This window comes from Leptonychotes weddellii, chromosome 5 (genome assembly GCF_054177405.1).
Source record: "Leptonychotes weddellii isolate Sample4059 chromosome 5, ASM5417740v2, whole genome shotgun sequence".
In the NCBI taxonomy this organism is placed as follows: domain Eukaryota; kingdom Metazoa; phylum Chordata; class Mammalia; order Carnivora; family Phocidae; genus Leptonychotes; species Leptonychotes weddellii.
Window position 1 is genome coordinate 1,784,425 of NC_138373.1, and position 16,321 is coordinate 1,800,745.

General features: G+C 52.7%; 1 protein-coding gene across 7 annotated transcripts in view; it reads right to left on the reverse strand.

The window, feature by feature from the left end:
* Positions 1 to 14,558, reverse strand: part of IQCE (IQ motif containing E) — a 45,289-nt gene extending 30,731 nt beyond the window's left edge. Inside the window, exons 1-6 of one of the 7 annotated variants that reach the window (XM_081819259.1) lie at positions 14,380 to 14,554; positions 8,123 to 8,170; positions 6,670 to 6,715; positions 3,214 to 3,342; positions 2,514 to 2,648; positions 1,537 to 1,607 (exon numbers count right to left, since the gene is read on the reverse strand). In XM_081819259.1, coding sequence (XP_081675385.1) covers positions 1,537 to 1,607; positions 2,514 to 2,648; positions 3,214 to 3,342; positions 6,670 to 6,715; positions 8,123 to 8,170; positions 14,380 to 14,547 — 597 coding nt within the window. In that variant the 5' untranslated portion in view covers positions 14,548 to 14,554. Of the gene's footprint in view, positions 1 to 1,536; positions 1,608 to 2,513; positions 2,649 to 3,213; positions 3,343 to 6,669; positions 6,716 to 8,122; positions 8,171 to 11,871; positions 12,236 to 14,042; positions 14,064 to 14,379 lie in introns of those variants that run through there. The other 6 variants (XM_081819258.1, XM_031024479.2, XM_081819262.1 and 3 more) reach the window with 6 other exon arrangements.
* Positions 14,559 to 16,321: the final 1,763 nt, after the last annotated feature.

Consider the following 16,321-nt stretch of genomic DNA (forward strand, 5'->3'; position numbering starts at 1 on the left):
ACCCTCGCTGAGGGCCGGGCTCCTTGGGACGGTCTACACCCCGGGACCCTCGCTGAGTGCTGGGCTCCCTGGGACGGTCTACACCCCCGGCCCCTGGCTGAGGGCCGAGCTCTCTGGGACAGTCTACACCCCGGGACCTTGGCTGAGTGCTGGGCGTGGTGTGGAATCCTCGCATGGGTACTTTGCTGAACCTTCATAGCTACCCTGTTAAACTGCACCTTTATGGTCCCCATTTTTCAACAGGAAACTGAGGCATCACTTGCCATAGAAAAACGACTCCGATGCTCAAGATCCCAGAGCCACAGAGTCATGGAAGTGAAATTCTCTTCTCTCTGCATTTAGAAGCCTAGGCTGACTTTTTCCAGATGCCTGTGATGGTAAGTTTGAATAAAGTCAGTATAATTTTACCCAGGGACCCACTTCTAGCCTCAGGAAGATCCAAGAGTGCTATTGCAGTGATGATTCAGAGTTCAAAATAAGGGTTCTCCCCACCATACCGCTGATAAGCAGCTGTCCAACATTTGCTCACGATTTCTGAGGACAAGGGAGTATGGGTGCTCGGGAGGTACCTTCACTACTGGGCTGCTCCCACGGCAGTGCAGTCTCTTGGTTCTACCTGAAATCTAAGCATCTGGTCTGGACTGACACAGAAGGACTGTGTCTTGCACACAGCGGCCTAGACCAGCCTGCTCCTCGCAGGCTCCTCACTATGGCCGTGCCCTGGGGGTGCTGGCTACCCACACCCTGTTTAAACTCTGGTGCCCAGATGGGCCGTGGTCCCCCAGATACGGCTCAGTTGGAGGGGACAGTAGGGCTAGAAAGAGACTAACGTCATGGAAGGGAGTGAACTCTGGCCTGTTCTCTAGGGGCACGAGAATGTGTAAGGGCATGAAAGAGCAGCGTGGCCGTAGTGGTTATGGTGAAGGTGACGAGGATGACAGTGATTTATCTCAGTGCAATTCACACTTCAGGGACTGGAGGATAGCACAGGGCAGTAAAAGCAGCCTTGGCCTTGGGAGGCAGATGGCCTTGGTGGAAGTCTTCATTCTGCTACTGGTTGACCTAGGACAGACCACTACCTTGTCTGAGTCTCAAGGTCATCACCGGCTAACAGCGTGTGCTCCCTCACAGACTCCTGTAGAGATCCATCGCGCGAGGGCACGTGGAACGTCCGGGCCACACAGAAGAGACACACACACGGGAGGCTACTGGTAACAACGACACCAGTGACCTCACCCGATGCCAAATCTCTGTGCGGAGGGACTGTGAGGTCAAGCCCGTGTTTCCCCTGACGCCCTGCCATGCTGCGGGAGCAGAGCAGAGATGGTGCTGACACAGGGGGAGGCTTCCCCCGCAGCTGGTACGAGGTGGGCCACCCAGCTTCCAAGGCACCGGGCTGGGCTTCGAACTCTGGCGTCCCGCCAAAGCTCATGTTCTTTCCGTGCAGACACGTCAGCACCAACCCTGACCGTCCTACCTGTCCTTGCAGAAGGCTCTCGTTATCCCAAACCAGCAAGGGACAGACAGTAACATTACCTTCTTCAGCTCAATGATCTCGTCATACATGTCTTCCTTCTCTCTGTAGACCAGGGTCCCGGGAACATGACCTAGAGGACGACACACCAACGTCTGAAAAGATCATCGCAACAGCAGAAAGAATTCTTGGCTGTACCTTAAGGAAAACCTGGAAGTTGATACAATTACCCTTTTTAAAAAAGGAGGATTAAAAAAAAAGGAGCAAAAATACTTCAACATTTTTAGCCTGACCACAATACTTCACCCAAATTAAGGAGACCAAAACTGATGGCAATACAGAAATATAAAGCAGGAGGAAACGGAAAGGTGTGAACACAGGGCTTACTTGCAGGAAAAGGAAAGAAGGGGTCAAAAGGAGAAGTGGTACGTTCAGGTTTTAAATAACAAACAAAACAAAAAGACAAATAAACAATCCCCCTTCCCATGTTGAAACAGTGAAGCATACTCTGGTTTCAGCGTGATACCCAATATACTGAGACTCTAAAACATTCAAGCCTGAAGTAGAACTCGGAGCCAGCCGACACAGGAAGGGGGTCAGCTCAGGGTCACAGCGACAAGGGCCCGCCGTGCTCCCGGTGGAGGTCCACAAGGACAGCAGGAAGAGCCAGGCAGGAAACGTGAATGAAGACCAGGCAGGAAGACAGAGACAGGACAACAGAGCCAGCTTTTCTGGTGAGATGTGGGCTTTTCCTTATTTGCAATTGTTATTTCTAAGACTGTGTATCCGACAGATTTCAGTACGACTCCACGTTTAGGGAGGTGGGCCCCATGGGAGCCTGGGAAGATGCCACCGTCCACATTAGGAAAGCTACTTTCTAGAAGGGCAGAGTGGACCTGCAGGACCCCTGTCCTCTCTCCATGACCTCGTAGGGACGGAGCCAGCACAGGAAGCTCCAGTCTCACTGAGTCAGAGCAGACCCTGCGCTCTCCCTCCTGCTTTTCCTTACGTGTGGCCTTGTCACCATCACCATGCTCACCATTGCTGGCAGAACGCCTGAGATTTGACCTCTTCATTCTTAAAGCTTCTGTCAGATAGTCGGGCGTGCTGCTGGGGGGGTTGGTCCGTGCATGCTCCAAGGTCAGGTCTGACTTCAGGGCTTGGGTCAGACTTCCTGGTTTGAACGTGCATGGATTTAACACGACAGGTACACACAAACACAACGGGAGGTTTTGCCTCTAATAATCAATCTTCCTGGGCAGAAGAAAGCTTAAGTCAACCAGCAGATAGTGGCAATCAGTGCTTCGCTGATAAATGTTCAATAAGCAGCTCTCAAGAGACAAAGGAAGCCCAGATTGGTAGCATCTGCCTATTTCCCTGGTACAAATATTCCCACCACGTCTAATTTCAAGCTGTCAGTGTGCCATCGACCAGCTCACAAAATTCCTAAAAATGGAACCATTGGCTCGTGCAAGCCGGTAGGAGCTGTCTCCAACAGGCCAGGCCAGCCGTGCTGAGACATCCTAAGACTCAAAGGGACACAGCGTCACAGACGCAAACCGTCAGGAACTACACTGCACATCACGGAAAGGTTACGAGGCTTGGTCAACATCTTTGAGAAGATTAAAAACAATGTTATTCAAATAAGTCATATCACAAACTCTATCTTAAATCACCACCTGCAATTCCTAAAACTCTCCTGTGGAGCAGGGAAGGTCTCTGTCAGAGCGACCACATACCTTGCTTTGAGCTTCCCAGCCACAGCTTCTGTGGGGTTAAGGACATTCTGTTACCAAGAGGCATGCTTGCTGCTGTCCTCAAAGATCTCCAGGACGCCACTTTTCTCGGCTTAGAGTAATAAGGTGACTCTAGAAAGTCAACATACAGTTTCAGAGGTGCAAGAGATCAATGCCCCCTCAACATAAGTGTCTGAGAGAGACAAGAACAGTACCACAGAATATTCATGAGACCTCTGTGACAAAAGTAAAAAACACAGTCATGATATGTATATATACTTACATTTAAAAAAAAATTTTGTTATAAAGACATAACATAATGGGAACTTTATCTAAAAATGCAAATCCATAATTCCGCCAATATTTGACGTTTTACAATGCGTGTGTAGTTCGACATTGTCACAGTTATAGTCAACACACAATTTTGTGTCCTTTATACTCGACACTGTAAAAAACTTCATTTTGCTACACAGTGGCGTAAGCAATAATATTAAGAACTTAATATATTAAAAAATCTAGAAGAGGGGCGCCTGGGTGGCTCAGTCGTTAAGCGTCTGCCTTTGGCTCGGGTCATGATCCCAGGGTCCTGGGATCGAGCCCCGCATCGGGCTCCCTGCTCAGCGGGAAGCCTGCTTCTCCCTCTCTCACTCCCCCTGCTGTGTTCCCTCTCTCGCTGTGTCTCTCTCTGTCAAATAAATAAAATCTTTAAAAAAAAAAAATCTAGAAAAAAATTACCTTTCCAGGGCATTTTTTATTTTGTTATCAAAACAAGGGAAATGTTTTATTTTATTTTATTTTTTTAAGATTTTTTATTTATTTATTTGAGAGAGAGAGAATGAGAGAGAGCGAGCACATGAGAGGGGGGAGGGTCAGAGGGAGAAGCAGACTCCCCGCCGAGCAGGGAGCCCGATGCGGGACTCAATCCAGGGACTCTAGGATCATGACCTGAGCCGAAGGCAGTGGCTTAACCAACTGAGCCACCCAGGCGCCCAAGGGAAATGTTTTAAAGTGCTTTTTTAATCTGGAATTTCATCTCTTTAATTATGGAAGATATAGCAAATTTATGTGAAAACTTACTCATAAGACATGCTGATAATTAGCAAAGAAATGTCTGTCTAGAGCAGGTCCTAAAAACCTAAGTCTAATATATATAATTTTTAAAAAATTTCTATGTTTTTTCCATGGCTTCAAAATTTATGAGAAATGTCCCATTATTATTTAGAACAGGAGAATAAAGACTCACTAGACCCAGACGCATTTTTGCTCACCGGGACAGCTGAAGGCCTTCCAAACTTTGTCCATTTAAGTGCTCCCTTATACAGTAAATTAGCAATCAGGGAAACAGCTCCCCAAGTAACATTTCCCTCCTAAATGTATGTGATTCATCAATGAATAGTAAGAATTCCTCAGGAAATGTGCACGCACACAGACCAAAGCAGGAAAGGCAGAAGGAAATGGGCCGGGAAGCACGGTGGCGAGCAGGGAGGCAAGCACCCAGCCCCCGCGCTCTGCAAGCTACAAACCCACGTGGAGCTGGCTTAGGCATTCTAGAGCCACGCTTGTGACATGAATAGGACACGCAGTCACTGCTGTCACAGCCCAGGATTCCAGACAGAAGCACACCTGCTCAACACATGCTCCGAAAGGCGTGAGGGAAGCGGGCCCCAGAGCTGAGACCTGGCCAGCCAGAGTGAGAGGCAACACCAGCCCAGGCAGAGAAGCACGAGTGCGCGGGGGACAGGACACACAGGTCAGTGGGGAGCAGGGCACCCATGATCAGTGCTGGTGCAGGATGAGACTCCCCGCCAGGCTGCCAGGAGAAAGTGCAGGGAGACACCGAGGCGCTGAGGTTCAGCAGCCCCCTCAAGTTGTGATTTGGGGGTTCTCACCGTTGTAACTTACATGAAACACAATTCAGATGTTTACAGAAATCAAGATAAAAACTATTTGATTGTTACGATTTTAAACACTCGAAATGCTGACTTTCGGTAAGAATAATGAAAGATGTTGTGATATTTACTTTTGGCACCTTGTAGCCACGAAGGACTTAAAACAAAATGGTTCTAAAACTAGAAGGTTTAAAACACAAACAGCACACTTTTACTTTATATCAATTCTCAGTTTCCTCCAGGGAAGAAGAGCAAGGACATCAAAAATCCAAACTGACAGATGCTTTCTCTCTAATGTTTATATTTCTTTGTAATAGAAAACATACTTTCCTTCCTTGGCAGGAATTATCTTTCTAATTATGTTTTTCTTGGGCTAATATGAAAGTCCGTTAGCATTCGCTGAGTGCGTCATACACATGACACGTTGTGTTTGAAATGTACACGCATGTAAGGAACATTGATACATGCGTAATAAAGTCAGGGATGGCCTCAGGCTTTTGGAGCGCAAAAGGAAGCCAATCCAGGATTTAAACTTTGTCATAAAGACATTCCTAAGCATAAAATTCACATGCGGCTCACCAAACCCTAGAGCAATGTCAGAATGGTGAAGAATAAGAGAGGCTGGCTGGCTGTCTAAACAGACCCCATGCACCACGGACTGAACGTTTGTGCCCCCCACAAGTCCTATGCTGAAACCTAACCCCTACTGTGACCGCATGAGGGGGTGAGGACTGCAGGAGATGGTTAGCTCATGATGGGCGAGGGCCTTCATGATGGGATTAGTGCCCCCATAAAAGGGATCCCACAGAGCTCCCTCATCCCCTCCCCCGTGGGAGATACCATCCAGTGATGGCTGTCCACAGCACAATCACGAGAACCCGACCAAGTTGGCACCCTAGTCTTGGACTTCCGGCCTCGAGGACTGTGAGAAGTAACTGTCTGTTGTTCAGAAGGCGCCCAGCTCAGCTCAGCTCAGCCGCCCGGGCAGAAGAGGACCCACCCCTGTAGCCTCGTGCCCGACGGGCAGCCGCCTACTTGTCTACGGTCAAGAATGGTGTCTCCCGGACAGAGCTGCCACCCCTGCTGAGGACGGGGAGCACAGAACCACCCGGCGGACGCAGCCAGGGTAAGTCCACAGGAAACCACGACACCTGCCCATTGTGCCAACAGCAGCTCTGACTCAGGAGGGGATGAGGCCCTCTGGCCGCAGCAGCGTTCCAAAGACACAAGCGGGTTCAAAGGGCGGGCAACGAGCACAAGAGGCCAGAAACACAGCATCTGCGGGGGGCTCAAGGGACAGTGACTCAGGAGCCTCAGCGCCTCGAGGGCCTCCTCAATCGGGGACTACTGGGGCCACGGGGTAAGGTGGGGACCCCAAGAGCGCCAGCTCGCAAGACCCTAACACAAAACGGAGCCTAGCGGTGGAAGTGTTGCATTTCAATGACCCCAAGTGTTTGAAGAAGACATTCGTGATCTTTCTCCCAAGACACCAGGGAAGGACAGCTTCTGAGAACCATTTTCTGTGTTAAACTGCAGAAATTTGAGAGATGAGGGGCCTGGTCATACTTACTCGGTGATGTGGGTGGAGGTTTGTGGAAACTTTTCCTTTTTGCTTTCTGAAAGAAAGAAAAACGAGGTAAAGCATGCTGAGCCTTCTGGAGCAGCCCAGCAGCCCCAGTGGTGAAGCTTGGGTGTATTCAGGATGGCTCAGAGCAGGTGCAAGGGCAGTGAGAAGGAGATTAACTCAGCAGAGACCTGTGCGCAGTCTGAGCCAAGGAAAAAGCCCATGGCACAGTGGGGCGACCCCAGGAAAGGTGACCGGTGCCGCGCCCTGGCTGAGCCGGGTCCCTGGGAGCCCTGGCAACACTCCATATAAGTGCAGACTGAAGATACCCCACAAATGGTGTGTCTGCGACCACCCCACTGGACTCATGCCAGCATCTGAAGCACCACGCTGTGCCCGTCCACGACGGCGGATTTGGCAAGAAGAAACCCTTGTGAATAAGGCGCCTGCAAATCCCCCTGGGGAGGGAAGGTGCAGCAGAGGAATGACCCTGTCGTAATCCCGTCTCCGGGGACAACCCAGATGCCAGTGAGTTCTCCTACCCACTACTTATGTGCCCGGGGAAATGACACGTCTTCCACGCCTGTGTTCCTCAACTGCTTCCCACTAGACAGAGAATGCCCCTCACCTCCCTTTCAGCGGAAGCAAGGAGTTCTGTGTTGTGCATTTTACCCAGCAGACGGGCTGGATCCCTACTTCAGGGAGCATCTTGGGCCCCTATCCTCGGTGGTGTTGAGGGGGGCATCCCTCACGCTGCAGGGGTTCCCTCATGGCAGACAAGGGGCCCGAGAGGCTCCCCTGAGTGCACAGAGCTGTGGCGAATGGGGATCTGCTGGTGCACGTGCCTTCAGGGCTCTGCGTCGAGGTCCGTCGGTAACTCTGCCTGCTGGAGACATGCTGCCTGGGCTCGTCTTTCACCATGTGGCTGGAAGGCGTCATTCTCTACCCAGCACAGCTTCCCACGTGAATGCAGAGAGGCCAAGCTGGGGGCTAGTTTGCCTGGGGACCTGTGCTGTCCACTCTCCCTTCAGGCTAGCTCCTGCCTCCCAGGGACCCTAGGGGCCATCTGGCCAGGACATGCAGTGCCAGGGCTGTGGCTGCCAAAGGGTCCCCTATCTCCTCCCGGAGCCCTCTCCTTTCCCTCACGTGTCAGGACTGGGGGCCGGGGGGACCAGAGGGTTGTAGCCAAAACCAGACCCAGGATAGGAGCTTACCATCTGCCTCAAATATACTCCACTCAGGACTAACACCTGGATACAAGTCTTAAAATTATAACCACAGTTGTTTACATCCAATGAGGGGCTCAAAACTCTTCAGGTGCTGAGAAGCATGTAGAGTTTATATTCCAGTTCTAAACTCGACATTTGTGGGGAATGACCTGGTGCATGTGTTTCAGTAACATGAGCAAGGGCAAAAGCACGAGTGCGGGGATGAGCGGCTGCCCCCCGACCACACTCACCGTCTCAAAGTCAGAGTCAAAGGTAATCGCAGATAGACTGTCATCTCCCTGGAAGAAGAGATGCAAACATTGAGATTTTAGGGCACCTGCCTGGCTCCCCCTGGTTACACACAAGGTGGAAAGAGCCACAGCTACGGAGGCTGAGACTCAAGAAACCCAGTCAAAGTAAGCAGGCGGCAGCCAGACGGCTCAGCCCAGCGGAACGAAGGGGTGGGGGACACAGAGCAGACTCTGCCTGCAGGGCTGCTCTGTGTCTGTCCACCTAGCGACACCATTTGCACGGAATCGCTGGGTACCATTGCTAAAGAAACAGTTCAGGATAAAAGGACTTCATTTTCCACATTGTTTAAATGTGTTCTCATTCACCTTCACATCAAAGCACGAGGAGTCTGTGGATCCTGATCAGAACAAGCTGAAGTTATTTTAAAAAAAAACACACTCAGGGGCGCCTGGGTGGCTCAGCCGGTTAAGCGGCTGCCTTCGGCTCGGGTCATGATCCTGGAGTCCCGGGATCGAGTCCCGCATCGGGCTCCCTGCTCAGTGGGGAGTCTGCTTCTCCCTCTGACCCTCCCCTCTCTCATGCTCTCTGTCTCATTCTCTCTCTCAAATAAATAAATAAATAAAATCTTTAAAAAAAAAATAAATAAACACACTCATTAATACATGCATTATTTGGACTCATAAAGCTTCCTGCCCTGGCCCTGCGGGGAGGGGATAAAATCTGTACACCTAATTCCAGAACTAGGATGTCGTTTCTCAAGAGAAGAGTGTTTCCATGTAACTCACCGACTCAAATTTAAATCCTAAAAAAAGAGACAGAAAGGAGGAACAAAATCTAAATCCTTTCAGACTGTTGTGTTGCTGAATTTACGAAGCTGCTGCTGGGAATTAGGACCGCACGCCCCTCCTGTGAACAGATGATCTGTGTCAGGCTGCTGGGCTCAGCGTACTTCAGCGAGCCGTCCGTGCTGTGGTGGAACCCACTTCCTATCCCAGTGGGACTTTGCTGCCTTCTGAAAAGCACACAGATCCTCTGCAGGGCTGAGGATCAGCATTTAAACAATAACGCTGCTAGCAGCTTGAAGGTCCACTGGAAACAGGGGCAGCATCCCGTGCCAGCTGTCCGAAACAGAGTCCGGACTAAGGGTGCGGCGTGACGTGGGGCCGGGGAAGGAAGTGTGCTCCAATTAGCAGGATCTTTTACTAGCCACGGACTTAGGTTTTCGATGTCACTGAACAGGTGACATTTTCAGGGCTAAATAGCACATGCCAATTAGAGAGTTTTCCCTGAGCAAAGTGTATGAATACAACGTGCAACATTTAGGAACAGAAGGCAGGGGAAGGCAAGACCAGAGGAGCGACTGTGGCGACCGCGTCTGGGTGCCCCGGCATCACAAAGGACGCGCCTGCCAATGGCGGGTGTGAACCTGCTGAAACTACAGAGGAGCAGCAGAAGGTTTCTCTGGTGGACACTCGTCATTACTACTTGTTCCGAATAAAACCCTGAAAACTGTGTGATGACCTGAAGGCTCAACGAGGGAATGAGGTTATGTGTGTGGTGGATAAAACCAAGTGACCTCCCTCTCCAACAGGTGTGCTCGCCCACCACGCCCTCTCCCCAGCCAGTCCCCCCCACGGGTCACCACCTGCGCCCTGCTAGCCACATCTGGAACCGCGGAGCCGCCGCAGGCCCGCCCCTTCAGTCGGCAGGAGAGAGACCACAGACTGTTAAAAACAGCGAACACACTGATGGCCGGTTCCCTGAGCATGATCCGCGCCGCCGCAGGCTGGCAGGCTACACTGCCCCGGACTGTTGCGAGACGGGACCCCAGGGGCTGCAGGCGGGCGGGAGGGCGGTCTGCGGGCAGAGTCCCGCGAGGCCTGGAGCAGCCCCAGGCCTGCGTGCCAGCTGTGTGAAGTGGGTCACGCCACGGACCCTCTCCATCTCAGCTTCCTGGACCACAGAGGACCCGTTCCTCTACCAGATTTTTAAAAGCACCGGAAGTCTACATACACTGGGGGAGAAGACATGGCGTGTCTATATGAGATGCAGGGGCCTATGGGGACTCAGTACATGGTGACAGTGGGGAAGGGTTGCACTATCTGAGAGCCGTCTTCCCGAATGATGGGGTGAGGAGCTCGGGCAACTGTCTCTTCAACTACCATTGAACACAGAAAGTTACAAAACAATTGTTTGAGGTTTCTGGAAATTGACCTAAAGGCATACAACAATAGAGGCATGCAACAATTCATTCAAGAAAATCTACTAAATGTGGGGAAGAACAGTGGGAGTCCGGGGCACCGCTCGCCCCCCAAACTCCATCCCACAGAAACTACTTCAGAGAGACCCGCTCTAGGAGAGTGCAGGCAGGATGGTGGGGAATGGTGGGGGGGCGGTTCTGAGAAGTAGGGTGTAAGTAGGCAGGCTAGGAAATCTGGGTCCTGGACGCCCCGACGCTGGCTTGCTTGTAGGGCAGAGGTTCCACGCAGGGAAGGTCCAGCCCAGAAGGCCAGCGCCCCCTCCTGGAGTAGGGGTGTCACTCCAGGAGGGACAAACGGCCATCCCTGCTGCACAGAGGTCCTTCCTGGAGGAAGAGGCAGGCCAACAGTTGAGCCCAAGGGGACTGGCTTTATTTGTAGCGGGTATGGGGCATCCCCATGCCTCCCTGATTCCAGTGCCAAGTCGAAGACCACGGTGACGTGGTGGGGAGCAATTATAAAGCCCTCCCAGCTCTGTGATCGTTGCAGCAGAAGGCTAACCAGCAGAGCAAGAGGAGCTCTAACAGGCCCGGGAGAGCCTTCCTGGGGTCACGGTCAAGTCCGAGGCTCAGGGAGGCTGCCTGCAAGCATCAGACTGCACCCACCAGGAGCAGGCTCAGGGTGGACTTGGAAACATTCTCCACACCGCGCCTAGATCAACCAAAGGGCACAAGCTCACGGGCGCTAGGGGCCTTAGCACAACCTTGAACCAAACACTGGTTCAACAAGAAACTCCGATGCAAGAGCAGCTCCCAGGAAGCCAGGCTTAAAGGTAAAATCACACATCCCTGAAGTCTGGGGGGCCATGTGCACGGCTCAGCTGCCCTCTCGGGAAATGGAGAGGAGAGACCCAAGCTGCTAGTCCTTGGCTGCAGGTGGGCAAAACCGTAAACTCCCGCCATGTGACTGCAGCCTCCAGGCCACACACCACAGACGCACACACTGCACACGCACGCACACCACGGATGCACATGTGTGTGCACACACACGCAGGCACACCCACCACACACGCACGCACACCACGGATGCAAATGTGTGTGCACGCACACGCAGGCACACCCACCACACACGCACATGCATGCACACCACAGATGCACACGTACTCACACACACACTGCACATGCACACACACCACGGCTGCACACATGCTCGCACACACACTGCACACGCACGCACACCACAGATGTACATGTGTGTGCATGCACACGCACGCACACACACCACACACACACGCACACACACCACAGATGCACATGTGTGTGCACGCACACGCAGGCACACCCACCACACACGCACATGCACGCACACCACAGATGCACATGTGCTCGCACACAGGCACACACACCACAGATGCACACGCGTGTGCACACACGCACACCACACACGCACATGTGCATTCATGCATGCACACACACCAAACTCGCACGTGCACGCACATACACGTACATGCAGTGGTAAAGGGCAAAGATCTGACAGGCCAAAGGGCTTACCTATAATGTTTGAGCAGAAAGTGGCTTCTGCTGACTCAAGGGTGACCCCTAGGTAGTTAGGCTGGAAGATGCAAACAAGAAAGAATCTGAGCAGGGAATCAGAGGCTGCACAGTGTGGGGAGATCAACTGCAGGGTCAGTCCAGTCAAGTCACTCAGCAAAGAGATGAACCACCAAGCAAACCGCATCAGTCCCATGGGGAGGAGGGATCAATACCCAGAGTTGCTGTAACATTCTACCTAAATGTCTAGCTTCCCACAGGAAACTAAGAGACACAGAGAGAAACAGGAAAGTGTGAGTGACAGAAGGGGAAAAAGCGGAAACAGAAGCTTTTGAAGGGCCCGGGTGATGGACTTAGCAGACAAGGTCTTCAGAGCAGCCGTCATAAATCTGTTCAAGCCGTGCTGCGGTGAGGCTGCAGGAGGAGCGGGAGGCAGCAGGGCACAGGGGCTGGACAAGAGGTCAGAGGGGGGTCAGTAGTAAAGCACGTGACGCAGAACCTTACACGTAGTGAATGCCTAATACATGCTCTTACTGTCTTATTCTAGAATCTCTGAGCCCTTTCACAAGTGTTGACTCTTAAATCACTGGTGGTTCCACTCAGGCTCCAGGTCACCCCTGTGGCTCTGTATACAGCCACGTGGTCCCACTCAGGCTCCATGTATACAGCCACCATGCGGTGAGCCCCCTGGCACAGAGTAAGAGCTCTGGGAAGTTCATCAGCCAGCCCAGAGGCAGCTGCAGTCCACTTGGGGGAACGGACAGACTGCACAGTGCCTGCTCTCAAGAGGTTCTTATCTAATTTCAAACAGATCCAAGCTCAACAGAAAGCCACAGGTTAGCCTGGACCAAGGGCGGACAGTCTCCTAAGTGCTGAGAGAGCTTTGCACCAGTTCCTCCACGATGGGGTTCCTTGAGACCAAGGCACTGGGGCTTACCTGGTTTCGTGTCCTGAGAGCCTCACGTGGAAAGGGCTTAACAAATGCTAAGCGTGTAAGAAGGTTTACAGCCACACTGTTCCTAGTAGAGAAAAAGTGCCAACGAGAGAGGGAAAGCAGGGAAGTGGATAAAGTAGGGGTAGCCACAGCTCAGACTTTTTAAATCATGCTCTTGAAAACGTGTGGCTGTAGGAAAAATGTTAATAACAAATTAAATGGTAAAGGTCACAAAACAATTTAAATATGATCTTAATTTTTTTTAAACACTGCGTGGGAAGAGATGCATTGAGAAAAGATCGAAAGGAAATACACTGAACATTAAGGTGATCTTGTTAGATCACGGGTGGTTAGATCACGGGTAAATGGACTTTCTACATTTTCTCTAGTGCTCACGATTTTCACAACCACGACCTAAAAAGTCACTTTCTAAAGGTGAAGGAGCAGTGAGTGAGTCCCGGGTAGGTGGGCCGGCCTTCCAGGTGAGGCAGGACTTGGTGCCTTGAGGGACGCTCTGCCCTGGTTGAGCTCTGTGTAGCCCTGCCTAGCACAGCCTTCTCCGTGAGAAGGAAGCAAAGTGAGCAAAATGCCCTCTGTCTGGAACTCTCCAAAAGCTTCTCACAGTCCGGGAAATAAAGTCCAAACTCCCTGTACAGCCTGAGAGGCTGTCCACTGTCAGGCCCGCTCCCACCTTCCCCCCACGAGGTCCCAGCAAGCTTTCTTTTAGGCCCTGGAACACATCCCACCTTCCCATCCCAGGACCTTAGTGCTTGCTGGCCCCTCTGCGCTCAGACCTCCTTCTGGTCAGGGACATCCAGGGCGGCCTGGGCACCTGCCTAGGGCACGCAGCCTAAAGCAGCCCTCTGCAACCCATCGCGGCCACATGGGCCTGTTTCACGTTCTGCACAGGCCATGTTAGTGCGGTTTACTGCCTCGTTCTCCCCCCCACCGGAATGCCGCTCATTAATCCACGTTGACACCTCCAGCGAAGAGCAGGGGCGCCAAAAACACTCGGAAAAGGCACAGCTGACAGCACGCTTGCCCTCACCCAAGGGAGGAAGCTTGGAGGCACCTCCTCCGGGAAGCCTTCTCCAACCGACGCTGGGCAGGGCGCTGTTCCCAGGGGCCGGGGGCCGGGGGCTTCCCCCACCCCCACCCCCCGCACATCCGGATGGCTCGGGCCGGCCGCCCCGGCCGCTGCCCCCCGCCCCAGAGGCACGGGTGGGCGGGCACTTACACAGTAGGCTCCGTTGCCCCGCGGACCGCGGTCGCAGGCTCGGCACAGGCCGGGGCCTCACAGGCGCCGCGCGGCGAGGGCGCAGCGTCCGGGAGGGCTTCCTGGAAGCGGCGGCCTGTGCAAGGCCGGGCGGGGTCCAGGGGCGGCTGGAGGCTGGGTGGGGGGCGGCGAGGCCCGGCCGGCTGCACGAGGGCGGGGGCCCGATGGCCGCTCTTATGCGGTAACAATAATGGTAGCTGTCACCCGGCGGCTGCCGGCCCTGCTCCCCTTCCTCCGGCCCGCGCCCGGCCCCGAGAGTCGCAGAGTTGAAGGGAACGAGGAGGCCCCCCGCGCTTACCGTCTCCGAGGCCGGCTCCGCGGTGCCCAGCGACATGGCGGCAGCGCTGCCCGGCCGCCCCTCGGCGCTGCGGGCGCGGCTGTCGGGCTGTGCGGCTCCGCGGGCCGCCCGGCCGCCCGCAGCCTCCGGGCCTGCCAGCCCGCGCGCCAGCCGCGACCCCGCTGCCATGGTAACCGCGCCGCCTGCGGAGCCCCGGATGTGGCCGGCGCCGGCGAGTCCGGCCGACCGTGCGCGTGCGCTGAGAAACCCGCGGGCCGACCCGCAGCGCGCCCGGAGGTGGCGGAGAGTCGGGCCCTGCTGGAAGTTGCGGGTCGCGCTTAACGGTTCTGGAGTGCGCCCCCGCCTTCTCTCGTGGAGGCTCCTCGATAAGCTGGTGCGCTAGTCACCAGAGCAGGATGCTAGTATTTGTTAGGTTAACGCTGGAAGGGACAAGGGGCTTGTGCAGTGTCCCAGGCTGCTCGTTCTGGACACCTGGCATTAAGAAAGTTATCCTCCCGGATCTCTATCTTAGGCTCTTGGGTTCTGATGTAGCCCCAGGACAATAAAAAATAATGAGTTTGCACTGCACTTAGTGTGTATCATGAAGATCTTTAGGAGCACTGGGCTCCAAAGCTTATTTAAATTATTATTGGCAAGTAGGATGTGCTCTTGCTCCTTCATACCGGTCTCCAAGGGCACCTACTCTGTCCTCTCACCCTGTTTTTTTTTTTTTTTCCAGCCACGTGACATTATCCACAAAAGCATCCCATGTCTAGAATGTAAGCTCTCTGGGGCAGGAGCTTTGTTTAGTTCACAGCCATACCTCCATCCCTTGGAAGGGTCTGGCTCAGGCAGGTGCTCAATTAATATATATTTGGCGTCCAAGGAGTCATGTAACTTCTCTGTGCCACTGTTTCCTCAAACACAAAGTGGAGAAAAGTGTTGTGGGGCTCAAATGAGTCAATATCTGTAAAGTGCTTAATTGCCTGTTCCAGAATGAGTGCAATGTGACAGACTTCGTTTGATGGGGTGAATGAATGAATCCCCACACCACTGTAGTGTGGTGTGGCAGAAATGCCTGACAGGTTATTACTGCTCTTAGTTCTGGCACCAACACCTACTACAGGTTCATGGCCCTCTTGTCTTCTGCATCCTCACCTGCACAACAAAGAGGGTCAGCTCAGCCACAAGGTGGTTCAGAGGCTGTTGCAGGAGAAACGGAGCTGATTATCTTAAGGACTCCCATTTATTTCCTCGAGGTATAGCCCACAAGGTGGACAAGAGCTTTTGCTAGCTAACCTACCTATGCACTTGTACCTCTTACTCCACTCCTGGAGCTCCGCAATGCCCCTGCTCTTCTGTTTGTGTTGCTTCACTTACTTTCTCTCATTTAGTTATAGAGACAGTACATGTTCATGACTTTTTATCTGCTCTTCTGAATTTTTTTTTTTAAAAGATTTTATTTATTTATTTATTTGAGAGAGAGAGAAACAGCATGAGAGGGGAGAGGGTCAGAGGGAGAAGCAGGCTCCCCGCCGAGCCGGGAGCCCGATGTGGGACTCGATCCCAGGACTCTGGGATCATGACCTGAGCCGAAGGCAGTCGCTTAACCAACTGAGCCACCCAGGCGCCCTGCTCTTCTGAATTCTAAAAACTTCTGAAAGCCTTTCAAAATTTTTTTGTTGGCCAAACCTGTTCTGACCTCAACTCATTTGCCAACAAAAGTCTGAGCTGAGGCTATGTGCAATGCTTCTGTATTCCACTTGGAGTGTATATTAATGAGTCTCACCAGGGAACTTTTAATGCATTGGATTATGGTGTGCGGCATCAGATCCTGCTGGGATCGTAATCTCACATACAGCGTATATGTACCATGTAACTTCTCTAAAGTGTGAACAATTATATTTTCTGAACCAGGTGTCTTCAAAAGTTTCAGTTATGAAACGGTGGACCTGTATAGTAT